Source organism: Silene latifolia, chromosome 6 (genome assembly GCF_048544455.1).
Source record: "Silene latifolia isolate original U9 population chromosome 6, ASM4854445v1, whole genome shotgun sequence".
Classification (NCBI taxonomy): Eukaryota; Viridiplantae; Streptophyta; class Magnoliopsida; order Caryophyllales; family Caryophyllaceae; genus Silene; species Silene latifolia.
In genome coordinates this window covers 15,314,942-15,333,655 of record NC_133531.1, presented here as the reverse complement: position 1 = coordinate 15,333,655, position 18,714 = coordinate 15,314,942, and the positions used below count along the sequence as shown (strand labels likewise).

At 37.5% G+C, this 18,714-nt stretch overlaps 4 protein-coding genes across 4 annotated transcripts; all 4 read right to left on the bottom strand.

The window, feature by feature from the left end:
* Positions 1 to 1,935: 1,935 nt before the first annotated feature.
* Positions 1,936 to 3,312, bottom strand: LOC141587563 (PKS-NRPS hybrid synthetase cheA-like). Its single transcript, XM_074409038.1, has 4 exons — positions 2,993 to 3,312; positions 2,813 to 2,950; positions 2,407 to 2,723; positions 1,936 to 2,321 (listed from the first exon to the last, which is right to left on the bottom strand). The coding sequence occupies exons 1-4, from the start codon at positions 3,310 to 3,312 to the stop codon at positions 1,936 to 1,938; spliced, it is 1,161 nt and encodes a 386-aa protein (XP_074265139.1).
* Positions 3,313 to 5,486: 2,174 nt separating this feature from the next.
* LOC141587562 (putative pectinesterase/pectinesterase inhibitor 51) lies at positions 5,487 to 7,901 on the bottom strand. The gene is made up of 2 exons (XM_074409037.1): positions 7,121 to 7,901; positions 5,487 to 6,175 (listed from the first exon to the last, which is right to left on the bottom strand). The coding sequence occupies exons 1-2, from the start codon at positions 7,899 to 7,901 to the stop codon at positions 5,487 to 5,489; spliced, it is 1,470 nt and encodes a 489-aa protein (XP_074265138.1).
* Positions 7,902 to 10,035: 2,134 nt separating this feature from the next.
* LOC141587561 (putative pectinesterase/pectinesterase inhibitor 51) lies at positions 10,036 to 11,852 on the bottom strand. The gene is made up of 2 exons (XM_074409036.1): positions 11,279 to 11,852; positions 10,036 to 10,721 (listed from the first exon to the last, which is right to left on the bottom strand). Exons 1-2 carry the CDS (start codon positions 11,850 to 11,852, stop codon positions 10,036 to 10,038), a joined length of 1,260 nt encoding a protein of 419 aa, XP_074265137.1.
* Positions 11,853 to 15,551: 3,699 nt separating this feature from the next.
* Positions 15,552 to 18,406, bottom strand: LOC141586435 (putative pectinesterase/pectinesterase inhibitor 51). Its single transcript, XM_074407643.1, has 2 exons — positions 17,471 to 18,406; positions 15,552 to 16,388 (listed from the first exon to the last, which is right to left on the bottom strand). The coding sequence occupies exons 1-2, from the start codon at positions 18,393 to 18,395 to the stop codon at positions 15,703 to 15,705; spliced, it is 1,611 nt and encodes a 536-aa protein (XP_074263744.1). The 5' UTR covers positions 18,396 to 18,406; the 3' UTR covers positions 15,552 to 15,702.
* Positions 18,407 to 18,714: the final 308 nt, after the last annotated feature.

Sequence of the window (18,714 nt, the reverse complement as noted above, 5' to 3'; positions counted from 1 at the left end):
TATATATATATATAATAAAAGCAAGATGTTATTTTATCACACAAGCTCGAGCCGCTCGCGAGCTTTTCGAGCCGAGCCACCATTAATTCAGCTTGACTCGTCAGTTATCGAGTTTAGCTCGAGCTCGAGTCGAGCTTTGACCTATCCAAGCTCGAGAGCTGTTTCGTTTCATTATCACCCCTAATATCCTACTACAAGTGTAAGATAATCCGCTAAAAAATAACTAGAAACAACAAATCTGTAAATAATTTCTCATTTGTGACTATTTCACTTAGGGTATTGCTTTTTCACATACGCCTTTTACTCTTTCACATACGTAATTTACAAGGTTACCCTTCTCATTTCTTCATCCTTTTTCCCAACAAATCAATTATTTCTCTCCCTTCCCTAATCCCCTTCACCCATCTCCATTAACCACCACACACCTCCATTAACCACCATCTCACCGGCACTCAGTCGACACCAGTCCCTGCTCCGACCTCGGCCAGCCACCCCTGCACCGGTTTCCCTTCCCCCTGCGACTGCCGCACCCCCCCTCCCATCCCCCTGCGATTCCGAGTCCGGCTACCACCGCACAACCCTCCTTCCCCAGCCCACCACCGGCTACCACCGACACCATTATTATTATTATTATTATTATTATTATTATTATTATTATTATTATTATTATTATTATTATTATTATTATTATTATTATTATTATTATTTACTCAAATTCTACAGTACAGTTCATTGTCCAAACGGGTTTAGATTTGTACTTGTGGAGTCTGCATCAAGGTGCCGAGAGATAATCGCCTCTGCGCAAAGCCGAGAGATAAGAATTGACAGGAGTATAAGACCCATGTCTGCATGAATTCAGTTGTCACAGATGCATGCATTAGACTGCCTAGGCTGCTTGCAATTGTAGTCTCCCAGTTACAGTAGTCTCCCAGTACGAAAGGGAAGAAGTCTGTTTGACAGGAGCATAGGCTGCTTGCAATTGTAAACATAAACAAGAAAATGCAATAAAATGAGAGCAATGCATGTGGGTTTTGTAATAAAAATGGTAAGGCCGCTTGCATTGCGAAATGTGGAACTCCAAACTCCGATGTTTGCATGTTTGTCGCATTAAAAGACTTGATTATTCCTTCAGACTAATTAATTATAAGTACTATCTAAATATTTTTCTAAAATAATACGTGATAGTACTAAACTAAACTATTACAAGTCATCTAATTCAATGGTTGTTGTCCCATTTCTTGATTTGGTTGGAACTTGTTTTTGATAAAGTGTTAATCTATCTTGAATCTGATTCAGATATCGAACATTACCAAGCGAGTAAAGCGTTGGTAATGGACTCCTACTTCCAAGTCGTACCTACAAAAATCATTAATATAGTATTTTAAGACGGTGTAACACAATTATAAAAACAATCAAGCATACAAAAATAGTTACATAAACTTACCCATACAAAATGTTCCGGCTCAAGGTAGACCATTGAGAAAATTCTTCTTGGACCATGTTCATCTACATTTGTTGCTTTCGTTGGTAAACAAGTCATACTCTGACGGCGTGACAAACCCACAAAAATTGCATTATAACGATTGGCAAAGAACAAGCAATAACTCGATGTCAAACCAATATTGTCGCAAACATTGTCCCCCCGAAAAAGAAACCCTATCGCAAAGGGCAACAAAATTATTCACACCCGCATAAATATCAGTATAGAACTCCTTGTTACTCTCTAGCTCATCCAATAAATCACGTCTTACCTTTAGCCATTCATTTTCATCGCCATAAATATCTAAAGCAATACAATGGTACCCGCAATTTCCATCACCTATGACATTCACCCAAATCCGTTATCCAACTTACCATGATATCACATAAATCTTCCGCCACCGAAATGGTGTACTACTCTTTGTAGGAATCTCTTTCTCCTTTGCGACCGAACCATTACTTCTCCCTCTTTACGACCCTTTTAGGAACCTCTTTGTCCTTTCCGACTGTGTTCGTTGATCTCCCTCTTTCATAGCTCTCAGTGGGAAACTCCTTTTCAATGTATTCCCATTGTGATGGTGTTCTTGAAACCGAGGTTTTTTTTGGGCGCCCTCTTGTCTTTTTAACTTCAGGGTCAACAATGTTAGGAGGATGCAACATATTCTCAATGTATTCAGAAACTTTTTTCATCGATTGTGCACCACCCTTTATCACTTCATCAACTAGTTTGCGTAACCTATTTTCCTCCTCAACCTCCTTTTCAGCAACTCCTTCTCCAACAACTGTCTTGACATCTAAAGTTTTCCAAAATTGGTGAATAGAGTCTAGTTCAATACAACCATCTACAAGTAGAAAACAACAATTATCATCACGAATAACAAGTAACAAGTATCATTAACTAATTTTTTGTATATTATTTGCAAATACCTGTGTCGAGTAGCTTAATAACTTCGCATGCGCAAGGTAGACCATGTGTCACCTTCTTAACACAATTATTACATTCTGCCTTTTGTAGTGCAAGGTCTATAGCATTAATCGCGTGGTGGCTAACATTTAAATTCAATCTTTGATAAACATTCAAAGCCACGCCAATATGAAGACGAATAATTCTTGAGCGACCCAATTCTCTGACTATTTCTCCAATCTGAAGTTTTACAGAATTATGAATTGTTTCAAAAACTGTGTCGAAACCACCATTGGACGTTTTTAACAATCGCTTAAGCGACGCATGCGCACCCTCAACTCTGTAAACAATACAATGCAAGTTTAAAAAATTGAAACAAAAAATAATAATAATACTTTTTTTTAACATAATAATGTATTTACATATTACCTGTTTGTGGTAACATTCCCAAAATGTAGGATGTTGTTAATCCAAGCGGACACGAATCTCTCTTTATATAGATCAAGCCATGTCTCTTTCAAATATTTTTTCAATCCCGGGACAAGCCGGTATTTTTCGAAACATATCCTCTCATTTTCCAAATATTCAAATTCGGTTACGGGAATTTACCAAATTTTTCCATCTCCCTTTTTGAATGCTTCACCCCTTGAACCACTTTTTGTTACTCTCTTTACCCAAGCCTCCACGTCTTTTTCTATGTGACGTCTACATAGCAAGTGTCTAGCATTTGGAAAATATTTCTGAATGGCATTCATTAACGCTTTTTCTTTATCAGTCACAAAAACTATCTCCTCATCTGTATCTAATACTTCCCTGATACACTTAAACGCCCAATCATATGCCGTCCCCCTTTCATTTTCCAGGAACCCATAAAATACAGAGAAATTTTTATTTACTGGTGTAATACCAACAATTTCCAATAGCGGCATCTTATACTTGTTCGTGTTGTACGTACAATCAAAGAATAAGGACAAATGGATAATGTTTCAACAGATTTATTGAATCTGGATGAGCGAATAAGAGATCAGTTAGCTCAGATGTACCTTTTTTCTTCCCGGGAATCGTTTGATGAAAGTGTAGATAACCATGAGCATCGGCAAGTGTTCGTAATTGTTCCGATGATGTGCGATTTCCTCTCACCTTTTTCTTCTCTCTGGCCCGTACATTGTATACTTGTTTTTGCGTAACTTTATAATTCTGGTTACGTAACTCAATCAATATATTCGCCACGGGAACTTGACTTGCAGTCATTCTCATAATAATTTCTTTGACTTTAGGATTTAAAATTTCATCCTTTTCTACAAGCTTGTGATTATGCATCCCGTTAAGAACAGATAACTTCCACGTCTGCCTCCGGTTGCCCAATACCTTTCAATCTAAATGGACATAGACAACTTTTTGTGCCAGTTAAACGTTTGCTAGATGGAGCGTTTATATTCGATCGGTACTGATATGGTCTAGATCGGTCACAAAAAAGTCGTTGTTCACCAAAACCACCACTTCGCTCTTCGTGATAAACTTGTAAACGGATATGAACATTATGTAAAAGACCAATTCTTTTAGTTTCTGTTACTAGTTCGGCACATGATTTGAAGGTATGATCAAGAGTGAAAACATGTGAAGTGTCAACCATATCATCGGAAAAATGCTCAAAATCATCAGCCCCTACGCTTTCCAAATAAATTACATAAATAAATTAATCTAATTAAAAATAAAAAAATCAAACGAAAACTAAAAATAATCAGTAAAAAAAAGAAATATTATTATTCAAAAAAGAGCAAACTAATTATGATTTTACGAAAATAAAATTCAAGATAAGTTATACATGCGAAGTTTCAACCGTACCGTATCGTCTGCAAAATGTTCAAAATCATCACCGTCCTACAATTTCGATTAAATAAAAATAAGTAAATTAATCTACTTAATTAACACAAAGATCAAACTAAAATTAAAAATAATCAATAAATAATTATTAAAAAAAAAACAAAATTATGAATTTCTAAAAAAAACTAATAATGCTTTTCGAAAAAAAAAAAAAAAAAAAAAAAAAAAAAAAAAAACGACGACAGACTCCCTCCCCTGCACTCCCTTTCCCCGCCCCCCCCCCGCAACTCCGCCACCCCTCACCCTCCCCGAACGCCCCTCCCCTGCAACTCCGACCACCGCCCTACCATGGCCGGTCGTTCTGACCACCGACCACCACCCTGCACTGCCCTTCACTACTCCGACCCTCCCCCGCACTCCACCTCCCCCGCACTGCCCTTCACTGCTCCGACCACCGACCACCACCCCTGCACCATACTCATGCTCCGACCGCCGTCGTCCACCACCGCACAAATCACTATGCCTTCCACCACCAACATAATTGATTATAAACCCAATTTTAAATCAAAAAATTAATAAGAAATAACCAACATAATTGCTAAATAAATTAGTATTACTTCATTAATTGAAGAATTGTAATCCATTGTTCAAGTTTTAGAAGATTAGGTTTTAATTTTAGGAGAATGGTATATAAAAAACCTAATTGGTTTAGATTTAGGAAAAGGGTAGATTATGGAAATTTTATGAAAAAAAGTATGTGAAAGAGTAAAAGGCGTATGTGAAAGAGCAACACCGTTTCACTTATTGATATGCTCTTTGGTCAAAATAAACCTGACAAAACCGAAACGGCCCAAATAACCAGGCCCGAATAACTCTACCTGCACCTAAATAGAAGACGCAAATTGACATCGAAACCCAACTCTATTCAGTCCTACCTGAATGTTTATTATCGCAACCAAACTGGCCCTTATCCCATATAACGCGAAAACAACCCACCGAAAATGACCCGAACCCCAATCCGAAATTTTGCAAACCAGAACAAGCCGAATCTGAATTGATCCAACCCCGTACCTGACCTGATTGACCTGTTTGCCGGTATCTAATTTAGACCACTCTATTCATTTAATAATGACTCAACAAGACATTTGATTGGTTTCCTTTCATCAATGAACATCTCAAAAAGAAAAAAAAAAATCTAGTATTTTTTATGCTTGTCAATGCAAATACAGAGTAATTGAATAACTGCGGTATTCAACATCATCATCTTATGCCCCTGAACTCAGTAATCTGTAAGAATCCAGTCATTACCTTGTAAAAAGTTTTCGACTGAATAAACAGAGAGATGTTCTTCAGGAATCTGGCTACTCCATTTAACCCTCTTAGATGTATCAGCACCAGGACCCGAATTACCGAACTCCCCATAGTAAAGAGTCATCAGTCCGAAATCTCCGTCTTTTGGAGCCCACCCATCCGGGTTTATAAGCACTTCCATAGTACAGTTAATGTAAACAGTCCTAGAGTAAATCTCCGACGGCCTTCCTAAGTAATTGGTATGCAAGTTCGGGTTAGCATTGTACAACTTCAAGTAGTCATCGGTGCCACTGATAACGCAACCTAAAAACACGAACCCTGTAGTTTGGGCCGGGTCGTTTCTACCATGAGCAGCGATGACATTGGTCTCTTCCGTCTCTGGGTTAAGCATGCGAGGACGGACTAAGATGGTGCAGTCCTGGAAGATGGCTGCACCATTTCCGAATATGAAATCCACGTTCCCTTCAATACGACATGATTTGTACAATTGTCGACTTGAGTGAACATAGAGCGTGCCGTGATAACCTAAGAACTCGCAATTTTCAATGTAGGAGAATTCACTGCTTGAATGGAAGGCCACTGATTGAAGTTCTTCAGCCGTCCCTGCTGTGTTTTGGAACGTTATGTTTGTTGCAAAGAATCCATCCCCGAGCACAGCTGCACCACAATGAAAAACCGTCTAATAATATTAGGAAACGCGAAAGTGATAATTAAGCCCCTTTAACTTTGTTCAACTGTGAAATTAGACCGCATAAGTTTTATTTGGAACAATCAATCACTAAAAGTGAAATTCAACTCCATTTTCTTAATTTTCACCAAATTCTTATATTAAAATCACTTTTAATACGATTATAATTTTTTTTTATAATTTTAGAACTTTTATAGTTATATTAAATATTGTGATTTTTTTTTTTTTAATTTTATACTCCCTCCATTTTCCTATTTTCATCTCATTTCCCCTTTTTGGCAAATTATCTATTTTGACTTCATTTCTCTTCTTTGCTTATTTAGACTACCTTTTTCATTCTTTAATCATTCTTTTCACCCACTTACAACTCTTTTATTACTTTTTCATTCTTTAATAATTTACTAAATATATATGCATGCAATAGGTCTCATGAGAGACCGTCTCCCACTAATTTAATGGGAGACATAATAAGGAAAAAAATCAGTGGGTTTCTCACCCCATCATGTGAGAGGTCTCTCAATAACGTTATTGAGAGAGAAACCGTATCTCCGAAGTTTTTGTGATATGTAAAAGGATTCTTTAATGATTAATAAATTGTGTAGAAATTTGTAAAGTTACAAATTGTTATTTCAAGTATTTAATAAATTGTTTAATACTAATTTAAAATATTTTTAATTAATTTACTTGTGAAAAATAAAAAATGGGGTTGAATTTCACTTTTGGTGAAACTTAAGGGGTTTGATTGCTTAATTTCACAATTGAACAAAGTTAAGGTGTTTAATTACCACTTTTGCGATTATAAAACCGTCTTACATGAAATGTTAGATTGAAGGATAACTTTAATCAACACTATAGTTCAATAAAACTGAAATTGGATAAAATGAAACTGAAATCGAAATTGGAATTGGACTTACAAAAAGTAGCGCACTCATAGACGGTAGATCCCGGAAAATTAACGGCGTTGGTAATAATAGTTTTACCAATACCATCCCCTATCAACATCAAATTAGTCTTATCGAACGGAACTCTCACAGTCTCCTCATACACTCCTTCCTTAATTCTGATAACAAACCTATTTTCCTTCTTTAAATTCGACAACGCGACATTCACGGCTTCCTGCACGCTCGTAAAACAAGCAGTCCCAGCTTCCTTACACACAGTTACGTCTGGTGTATGGTCTGCGAAGTCGAACAGAGGTTGGAGATGTAACGGCTTCACAAGGGGGTCCCACTTTTGGTTGCGTTCGGTTTTGGCCTCTTCCCACATCATGGGATCAGTCCCATATGTGTCGCGGGCCCATAACAGGCCCATAACGTTGCTGGTAGACGGAATGAGAGTGGTATAAAAGAAGGCCAGTGTGGATTGCACCTCGGTGGAGTTCTCGTCATTGACGCGCGTCAGCTTTGACGCGCAGTCATACTCATTGGAAAGTATTGAGGATGCACGCGCGCGTGCATCTCGCCACGCTCCTTTGGATATAGGTTTGTTCATTAATATGGACCGGTTCATGGCCATGGAAATATAGTCTTTACACAGTGCTACTGTCTCAGTCCTCGCGGTGTTGTTTGGAGAGTCGGGAATATGTGTGAGTTTCTCAAGTCCCGTCTTCATGGTCTTCGTCATGACAGTGAAAGCGGCATTGATCACGTCTGTTACATTTGATTCGTCTTTAATGGTACCAGTGGCCGAAACCATGGACTGGCAGGCTTCCTGGTATCTCCCAGCCTTACACGCCTGCTGGATTAGGTAATCGGTTTTAGAGATTATCTCGACCGATACTGCCTTTGATGATAAATCGGGGAGGCGGGCCGAGGAGGAGGATGAGAAAGAAAAGAAGAGCAGTAAGGTACAAAGGAGCAATGAGGTTTCCATGGCAAGGGGGAGCACAAGGGAATTGAAGATTGAAATTGAAAATGTTTGTGCCAAATTTGTAGTTATTTAAGTGATCTAATTAGGAAATAAATTGAATTGATTTCGAGGAAGGATCATTAAATTGAATATGGATCATCTGTCCCATTTTCGTGTCCTGTTGATCTTGTGTTCCAATATTTTTATCATCTGACACATAATCGTCTTATTGTATTTACACAATTATTTTTAATGGTTAATGCTTATGTGTCAAATAGAGAATTAATGAGACATAAGATGAGACACGGAGACATAAATATGGGACAGATAATCTGAACTTCCATATGATTATGCCAAATCTGTTTTTGATATGCTATATGTTTCTTTAAATGTCCAAAATCATATGCTCAAGTGTATTTTTTACTAAATTGGGAAAATCATTTACTTCTATTAATGATTGTTTGGATACAAATTCATGTCTCATCTCGGCAGTATAATGGTGAAAACAGGGCTAGAATTATGATTTAGGATCTGTTAAAGCGTTAGTTGTATTTTAGGCGTAATTTGGCTTTGTTCAATTATCGGTGAAAAGATTTTGGGAGCAAAGATTTTGAAAGTTGACATGCTTTTGGGTTTGGTGAGTTTGCTTTAGGATGGTTTGGTACCCGGCAGGTCAAGCTAATTGATCCTCCAGACAAGCTTATATCGGTTTTTGCGTTTCAGTGAGGCGATTTGGCCTCGAGGAGCTATTTGGATTCTTAAAAAAGAGCCGTTGAGATCTCGTTGGGGGTCATCTGAACTTTAGCAGGCGTTTGTTCATTGGAGCATTGGGTTAAACTTTTTTTAGTCTAACCATTTGCTTCTTTGATGGAGGTGATTTGTACTCGCATAAAATGTTGTTTTGGTTTCGTAATGAGTTTCGTTGACTTGGTGTAGGCGTGTTTGTGGCGGTCACAACACCTAGTATATTCAAGCGAGACATTTATTTTGTTCGAAGCTCATTATTTCATTTTATAAATTTTATAAAATTACTATAATGAATTCTTATTTTGTCACAAAGTCGGTAATAACAGTTTATAATTTTGTTTTATACATAACCAGTATTCGTCAACTCATTCTTTGTTAATAGCACAAATGAAAGATTTAGCAATCTGTAGTTTATAATTTTATCTCTCTTTTAATAACCTTTTAATTAAAAGATTATAATTTCGAGTTTATTGAAAGATTATAATTTGATGATAAGAATATTATTTTTTTAATGAAAGCATTAGTTTAATGAAAAAAACATTTATTTTCATATTTGAGCGGGTGCATTTTGACCGGAAAATTTGTTATGTTGCTTATCCTCTTATATTGTATTGAATTAAGAATATAAAGCAATTTTATTACGACTAGAAAAATAATTCGAAATTAACCCGATCAAAAAAATAACTGCAAATTAATTAGAAATGTAACCCAAACATTGAACAGTCAAGTGAAGAGAACCCAACAAATTATCAGAATGACCTGGCCCAATAATTGCCCAACCAATAATGAACTCCATAATGACATGACCCGACCAAAACTGACTTGAGTAGATCCCATAACACTATATCAGCATGAACCCTACTAGACTTGAACCCAATCTAAGAAGAGATGGACTGACCCGATTCATAATCGACTGAACCCGACCTGATCCGGGTGTAATCCTAGCCCAATATATAACCTAACCCGACTGAACTCAAACCGACCCACGTCCTACCCGATTGCCAGATGGTATATATACGAGTATAACCCATTACCACATGGAAAAAATCCGTTAAAAAAAAAACAAAACAAATAGACACCCCAAATCGTGACTCAGCGAGACATTTGAAGTGGTACGGAGTATTACGTTGATAATTTATAGTGGACATTAGTGGTATCAATGATACAACAGTCTTACACAAGATTAACCGATTGTTCAAATAACCGTGTATATATGTTTTGGACGCCCTTAAACTCAATAATCTGTAAGAATCCAGTCATCGCCTTGTAAAAAGTTCTCAACTGAATAAACAACGATATGTTCTTCCGGAATCTGGCTACTCCATTTGACCCTCTTAGATGTATCCGCACCAGGACCCGAATTGCCGAACTCCCCAAAGAAAAGAGTATCCAGTCCGACATCTCCGTCTTTTGGGGCCCACCCATCCGGTTTTATTATCACTTCCATAGTACAGTTAATGTAAACAGTCCTAGAATAAACCTCCAACGGCCTTCCTAAGTAATTGTTATGCAAGTTCGGGTTAGCATTGTACAACTTGATGTACTCATCGGTCCCACTGATGACACAACCCAAAAACACGAACCCTGTAGATTGTACAGGGTCAGTTCTACCTTGAGCAGCGATGACATTTGTCTCGCCCCCTTCTGGTTGAAGTGGGCGTGGGCGGACTAAGATGGTGCAGTCCTGGAAGATGGCTGCACCATTTCCGAAAATAAAGTCCACGTTCCCTTCAATGTGACATGATTTATACAATTGCCGATTTGAGTGAACATAAAGCGTGCCGTGATTACCTAAAAACTCGCAATTTTCAATGTAGGAGAATTCACTGCTTGAATGGAACGCCACTGCTTGACGATCATCCGGCCCTGCCGTGTTTTGGAATGTTATGTTCGTCGCAAAGAATCCATCCCCGATCACAGCTGCACCACAATAACGAAAAATTTATCGAAAATTAACATATATGAAACCGTCTTACCGGAAATGTACGTTAGTGTGATGTTTTGCCTGAAATACCCAATTTTTTTATCCGGAAAACTTTAAGAGGCTATAACGCGTGTTTATGAGCTCAGAAAGTGACGATTTTTTTTTCAAATAGATTATTTTTGCGAGAACTACGACTTGAAAAGAAAATTGTCGAGTTTGCAATTCGTGACCAAGAGATATGGTCACTCAAAGTTTGTTCGGTAAAAAACATTGACGTACAAAAACTCTAGCCACGGGATCCAAATACGACAATTTTTTTTTTCAAATCGTAGTTCTCGGAAAGATAATCAATTTGAAAAAAAAAAAATCACTTTCTGAATCCGTAGACACAAATTATAGCCTCAAAGTTTTCCGGAACAAAAAATTGGATATTTCAGGCAAAATTTGAAACTTCAAGGATACCGCGTGCATTTTCCCAAATTAAAATGGATAAAAATGAAATTGAAATTGGAATTGAAATTGGAATTGGAATTGGAATTGGAATTGGACTTACAAACAGTAGCGGATTCAAATACGGTAAATCCCTCAAGATTAAAGTTGCTCGTAATAATAGTTTTACCAATACCATCCCCAATAAACATCAAATTGGTCTTATCGAACGGAACTTTCACAGTCTCCTCATACACTCCAGCCTTAATTTTGATAACAAACCTATTTTGTCCCTTTAATTTCGCCACCGCCGCATCCACCGCCTCCTGTACGGTCTTAAAACACCCAGCAGCGTCCTGACACACCGTGACGTCAGGGGTATGGTCAGCGAAGTCAAACACAGGTTGGAGATGTAACGGCTTCACAACGGGGTCCCACATATGAACGCGCTCGGTTTGGGGCTGAACCCATCCGACGGGATCAGGCCCAAATGCGTCCAAGGCCCATAACATGCTGAGAATATTGCTGGTGGAGATAATGAGAGTTGTGTAAAAGAACGAAATTGTCGATTGTACGTCGGTTGTGTTCTCATTATTAACGTACTGGAGCTTCGATACGCAGTCGTTCTGATAAGAAAGTAATGAGGATCCGTACGCGCGCGCGTGTCGCCACGCTCTTTTGTGGATAGCGTTGCCCATTGAAATGGCCCGGCCCGCGGACATGGTTATATAGTCCCTACACATTAGCGCTGTTGCGGAAGTTGTCACGGTATTGTTGGGGGAGTTTAAAATATGTTGGATGTTTTCAAGGCCTGTTTTACTGTTTTTTGACATAGCAATGATCGCAGCGTAAATCACGTGCGTTACATTTGCTTCGTCTCCGATGTGAAAGTTGGCCGAAACCATGGATTGGCAGGCTTCCTGGTATCTCGTAGCGCTACACGCCTGCTGGATTAGGAAATCGGTTTTAGAGATTTCCTCGACCGTTATCGCCTTTGATGATAAATGGGGGAGGCGGGCCGAGGACGAGGATGAGAAGTAAAGGATGAGTAGTAAGGAACAAAGGAGGAAGGAGGTTCCCATGGTTAAGGGGGAAATAAGGAACTTTGAAGATAGGAAAATGTTCGTGTCAAATTTGTAGTTACTTTTAGATTAAGTTATGTACGCCCTAATTAGGAAATAAATCATATTAATGAATGAGGTTGATCATATAATTAATTAGAGTACATTAAAAATTACTCTTTTGAAATTCTTGTTTTCTAAAATTATTTTCTTATATAATTTTTTTCCTAAAATTACTTCCTTAATATTTACTTTTATAAAAAATTGCTTTAAAACTCAAATTTAAGCGACTTATTTCTGTTTTTGAATTTATTCTCCATTGTTATACGTTTCAAAGTATAAATTGTCTAAGATACAAACGAAAGAAGTTTATAAAATGACGGAATAAGTAACTTAATTGGTGTTTTGAAACAATTTTTAAAAAAGGTGCATTTTAAAAGAGAGATTTTAAAAAACTGGATTTTAAAAAGGAGTTTTTGTGTTTTTTCATTTACTCAATTATATATAACAAATTATTTTCTTAATGTAGGTTTCGGAGTTGAGATTTTATGAGATACAAGATGGAACACGAATTATGTTAGAGAATTCGCTCTTGTTTCTGTGTTATGTAATCTTTTCTTTTATAGTAATTTTGTACGAGTATCTATTATGTAAATAGGTACGAAATTGCTATGTCACCAATCTCGCCATTAACAACAAAAGGATCACGAAATAAAAATAAAAGGGTACGTAAGACGGGTCTCTCAATCCCTTATATACTAAAAGATTAACACATCTTGAAAATTCCCGCTCAAAATTCCCGCCCATGTATGTTAAAAAGAGTACTGAAAAATTGCGCTCAATGTTATATTCTGACTAATTCTGATTTTCTAAATATACTCTAGCCAAATCTTTTCTAAATATACTCACTCTTAATTGACTCCACTAATTAGCTACACTAATTTGCAAAAATATACTATAAATAAATATATACTGAAATGATTTACACAATATTCATCAATCTCTACCTTCTTAATAATATAATATAATATAATATAATATTTCCAAACTCATTTTCTCAATCTCTACCATAAATACATATATATATATATATATATAGACATTGTTGTTTTTACCGGTTTTCTTTACGAGGCTAATACGCGTTTAATTAGATTTTACATCTAACTTAAATCTTATCTTTATTAATTCAGAAGACAATACTCAATCCAGGGGGTGCCACGTCATTAATTCAGCTTTTTTTTCTTTTTTTTTTTGGAAATACATGTTATGGTGGGACCCGTTAGTGTGCAATGTATTTATTTCTTCATAATTTCGGCTATACAAACATGCGACAAATTCCGTCTTAGAAAAAATACTATGAAATAATTTTATACATTCCGAATAAATGAAATTAATGACATATAAGCGGAATGAATTACAAATCGGAATAAATGTAACTAATTACAAATGAATGAATTGCATAATTTGAAAAAATAATAATAATAAAATTACATAATTAGGAGAAGGAATTACATTTAATTACGGGATTGAATTACATATAATGCGAATAAATTACATGTATAATTTTTAAAAACTAGATAATACGATATATTTTTTTAAAAAAAATATCCTTTGTTAGTTCCTCTTAAACCATTGCACGTGAACAAGTATTTGTAACAAGTTTAAACATTAATTATGTAGATCGCTGATTTAGACCAATTAGATAAGTACAATAGAAATGCAAAAAAAAAAAAAATACATTAAAAAACATTAATACCAGCCAAATACATACCCGTGTAATTTTGCACGGGTTTAAAACTAGTGTATTATTAATGTCAAAAAAATTCTTAATAGTAAAGTACAATAATATTAGTATTGCAAACATAACTTAACTTACATGTCTTTTGACGGTAGTTATTTTCTTTTCTACCTCTTACTAATATTATATTAGTACATTACAACATTAAGTTGAAAGACTGTCTCTCCCAAATTTTAGCGTAAAAGAATAATGGTTTAAATGGAATAAAATCAATTTTATTTATTTCCTTAACTAAGGAAGTGTTTCCATATGTCAAAAATCATGTATTGTTTACTAATTTAGGAGAATCAATTACTTCTAATAATGGTTTTATTGGTAATTAATGTACACAAAAACATTGCATTTTAAGATAATTAAAGAGAAACTTCTCCATGTATTACCTCTTTATTTTCGTTCGTTTAGCTTATTCTTATAATAATTTGTAAAATCTAATTAATCTATCGACGGAGTATAATAAAATCAACGAGTTCCTTCATTTTACTTAAAAGTTTTTTTTAGTAAAAACGTCAAATAGCAGTAGATAAGGAGATTATCGAATCAAAAGCTTGAAACTCGTCTTATTAATGGCGTGGTGGATAGCGGTGGAGCTAGGGCTAGTAGGAGCGCTCGCCTTTACTAGCGGTCGAAAATTTCAAAAAAATTTAGTTAGAATTTTTGAATTTTTTTTCGAGTTTTCCTTAAAACACTTTAGCTTTCGCTGACAATTTTTTTTTCTTTATTGGGATGAATTTCTAACTCCGCCACCAACGGTAGGGTGGGATTATTTGCTTGCCATGTGTGACAAGGTGATGCATACAACGATGTCGGTGTACATTGACAGAGTGCTTGCATATTGATTGGCACAATGACACTACAAATTGAGTGGATAACATTAGTGTTGGTCATTAGTGTGGGTTGGCCTTGCTAACCTGGACGACCCGTATGTGACCCGTGGTTGAAATCGGCCCGCCTGACGCGCCTGGCCCGACCCGCCCTATATCTGGGCCGGTTCCGGGTCCTCAAATGTCAAACCCGGCCCGCTCAAACCCGGTCACTTTTGACTCGGCCCGGCCCGGCCCATGACCCGGGCCGGTTCCGGGTCTCCCGCCCTGACCCGACCCATACCCGGCGACCCACACTGATGACCCCCCAGATAACATACAAGCTTGTGTTGACCACCTGTTTTAGAACAATTCGTCTCGGCTAGGATAAGTGGACCAACTAGAACATTAAAACTCTTGCTCATAATGAGTATTAACATTACTATATCTTTATCAGCTGATCTAAGTACTCATAAGCCAACGGGTTAATCATCAGTCATCAAAAGTCAAGTACGTCTATATGACCGGTCGAAGTCATAGTTAATTTGTCAAAATTGGTACAGTATTTGTCTATTTCCTTTTAGAATGCCAAGGCCAAAGGACCATGCTCATAAATATGACTGTCATTCTAGGAATTTTGTGTCCGCAAATTTTATTATACGACCATCGTACTATGACGAAAAAAATATAGCCAATTTTTTGATAAATATTGACAATTTTTTATGACTAAACCATTCATTATATAATCGCCATTATATACCAAAAAATGGTCACTTTTTGCCAAAAAAACACGGAAAAAACCGTCGTACAAGAGAATTATTGTTTTGTGTCTACCTTTATATCTCTACTACTGTATTACATTTCAATAACAAAGAATGTTTCAAACACCTTAAGCAATAGTAATCCACTCATCTCCTTGTAAAAAGTTGCGTACATAATATGTCGAGATATGTTCTTCCGGTATCTGTTTACTCCACGGTACCCTTTTCGACAAACCGGCACCATCCCCTTTGTTACCAAATTCGCCATAATATAGCGTACTTAGCGCAAAATCCCCGTCCCAGGGCATCCACCCTTCTTCGCTAATTAGCGGTTCCATTGTACAATTGATATAAACAGTCCTAGAATACATCTTCCACGGCCGGCCTAAGTAGTTCAGATGGACACTAGCCTTAGCACGGAACAATTCCATATAATCACGGGTTCCGTTTACGAGACAGCCTATAAAGACCAACCCTGTGGTTTGTGCCGGGTCGGTTCTCCCGTGGGCGGCAATGGCGTTCTTTTCGCCCTTGTCTGGATTGGCTTGACGTGGGCGGACTAAGATTGTGCAGTCTTGGAAAATGGCAGCTGCGTTTCCAAAGATGAAGTCGACGTTGCCTTCGATGTGGCATGATTTGTAGAGTTGGCGAAGTGAGTGTACGTAGAGAGTGTCTTGGTTACCTAGGAACTCGCAATTTTCGATGTAGGAGAAGTCGCTGGATGATCGGAAGGCTACTGCTTGGTGCGTTTCTGGTCCGGGGGATGCGTTCTCGAATGTTATCCCGCTCGCCATGAATCCATCGCCGATAACACCTGTGCCAATTTATTTACATTCTTATTATTTTTGTACACATAAATGTAACATACAAGTATAAATTTTTACATTTCACTTTGGAACTTCGATAAAAGAAAAACCGTCCATTTTAACCTCAAAATGTTCGAGAAATTATAAATACCGACTGTAAAAATAAAGAGAAAAACGTTAATTAAACCCGTTCTAGGTGCAAAAGTTGCATAATGACAAGGTACATTAGTTCATGGACATAATTTTTTTTCATATAAAAAATATAGTTTTTTTTTTTTGTCAAAAACTACCTAATATTTACCTCATTTTCATAAATATTACTAAAGTTTTAAATTTTGCGGGAAACTACCTAAATTTTCTTGACTTTTGTCGGACACTACCAAATTGAATAATCCGATTAAATTAGAAAAACCTCTAACTCGAAAACATTATTTTTGACATTGAACCTACATTATTTACTATAGTTAACCACTCCCAACTGTTTTGATTAGCTACTAGCACATTTATTTCAATTTTTTTTACTACAATTTTGACTAGTTTAGCCGTGATTGTGGCTAATTAGCACAAAATTATGATTAATTCGATTGGCATTTTGACTTATTTGTCGAAATTGTCGAATTTGCTCATTAATTTCAATTTGGTAACATTCGATAATATTTATGAAAATGAGGTAAATATTAGGTAGTTTTTTACCCAAAAAAACTCTAAAAAATAACTACATTACCATTTATTGGTATGTCGTACGCGACTACGCGTTATTATGCAACAAATGATCAATAAACTTTGCAAATCATAAACTTTTTGAACATTGATTAATTACACCTTCTCCGACATCCATTTAACTAGTATATACTCCGTACTATTATCTTTATCCATTTTAATTTTATACGTCTGTTCAAAATACACGAAAGAGTACTTGAAACAAACCTTTTTTTGTGAATAAACTAATGGAAAGAGTATACGAAACCGAACCTTTCTACATCAATAAAACAATCAAAGCTAGACAGTAACCGTGACAATCCGTTACGAATGTATGGATGGAAAACTAAACGGAAATCAAATTGAAACTGAAATAAAAGTGTTCACATACCAACAGTAGCAGATTCATAGGTGCCGACACCGGGTATGCCAGCATTAAGGGACCCTGTAATTACAGTTTTACCCATACCGTCCCCAATAAACACCAAATTCGTCTTCTTATACGCCACCCTAACCGTCTCCTTATAAACTCCTTCCTTAATCTTAATCACAAACCGCTTCCCTCCATTCAAATTCTCCGGTGCAGCGTCCACGGCTTCGTGCACGGTTTTATAACACCCACCTGAACCGTCCTTACACACGGTTGCGTCCACTGCAAGCCCTGCGAAGTTAAACCCTGGGACGACTGGGCCTGACCCAATGACGGGTTCCCAGAACCCATCCCGCTCAGTGCGGGGTGGGGTCCAGGAAGCCGGGTCAGGCCCAAGTGCGTCCAAGGCCTGCAACATGCTAAGCGCGTTGCTGGTGGACACGAGTAATGTGGTGTCGAAAAACGACATGGTGGAATTCACTGAAGCGGAGTCGTTTACGTACTTTAGCCCGGACCAGCATCCGTACTGGTACGACAGCGCGGCAGAACCCCACGCGCGCGCGTCACGGAGTCTCTTATCGTCTATAGCCTGCTGCACCGCAATTGTCCGGGAATTGGAATACGACAGCCCCTCAAGACACGTCTTCGCCGCCCGGGACCGGTTAAAGTTCTGGGCGGACGAGTGTAAAATATCCTCAACCATCCCCCGGGCAGCCTTCAGGTTCTTGGCCGAGGCCAAGAACGCTGCTTTGATCACATCCGATGGTTCCGCCCCCGGCCTAACTAGGCCGGTGGCGGAAACCATGGACTGGCAGGCGTCTGGGTAACGAGTTGCCCGGCACGCCTGCTGGATTACAGGGGAGGTTAATTGGGGACGGAGAGCGGATACAGAGAGCGAAAATACGAAAAGGGTAAAAAGGAAAAGGAAATTGGTGGAAATTGCCATGGTGGTTAAATTGTAATTGATGGGGTAAATGGGGTGGTAAAGTGGTGTGTGTGTATATATAGGAATGTTACAGTTAGGAAAGAAATAAAATAAGGGTGGCAATTAAGTAAGATAATTAAATTAGGAAAGGGGTGATTATGGTGATATTAAGGTTTATTACTGTAAATCTTGAAGGATTAATGGCGATTAATAGGTTTTGTGAATCAAGGGTTAACTGTGAACAGGGCGTGGGTAATGTATGAGGGTGTCGCATTTGCAAGGGTCACGGATTTACGAGGAGAAAGTTGGTTGACTGAGGAATTTGGGATATATTGTGTGG

Bases quoted from the DNA above. Each gene is read 5' to 3' on its own strand.
- LOC141587563 (XM_074409038.1), bottom strand. From the start codon at position 3,312: ATGCCGCTATTGGAAATTGTTGGTATTACACCAGTAAATAAAAATTTC. The intron at 2,951-2,992 runs GTAAATTCCCGT...GGAAAATGAGAG, and splicing joins AAGGGAGATGGAAAAATTTG to GATATGTTTCGAAAAATACC. The intron at 2,322-2,406 runs GTATTTGCAAAT...TTCTACTTGTAG, and splicing joins TATTAAGCTACTCGACACAG to ATGGTTGTATTGAACTAGAC.
- LOC141587562 (XM_074409037.1), bottom strand. From the start codon at position 7,901: ATGGTTTCGGCCACTGGTACCATTAAAGACGAATCAAATGTAACAGAC. The intron at 6,176-7,120 runs GTAAGTCCAATT...ATTGTGGTGCAG, and splicing joins CTATGAGTGCGCTACTTTTT to CTGTGCTCGGGGATGGATTC.
- LOC141587561 (XM_074409036.1), bottom strand. From the start codon at position 11,852: ATGGGCAACGCTATCCACAAAAGAGCGTGGCGACACGCGCGCGCGTAC. The intron at 10,722-11,278 runs GTAAGTCCAATT...ATTGTGGTGCAG, and splicing joins ATTTGAATCCGCTACTGTTT to CTGTGATCGGGGATGGATTC.
- LOC141586435 (XM_074407643.1), bottom strand. From the start codon at position 18,395: ATGGCAATTTCCACCAATTTCCTTTTCCTTTTTACCCTTTTCGTATTT. The intron at 16,389-17,470 runs GTATGTGAACAC...AAATTGGCACAG, and splicing joins CTATGAATCTGCTACTGTTG to GTGTTATCGGCGATGGATTC.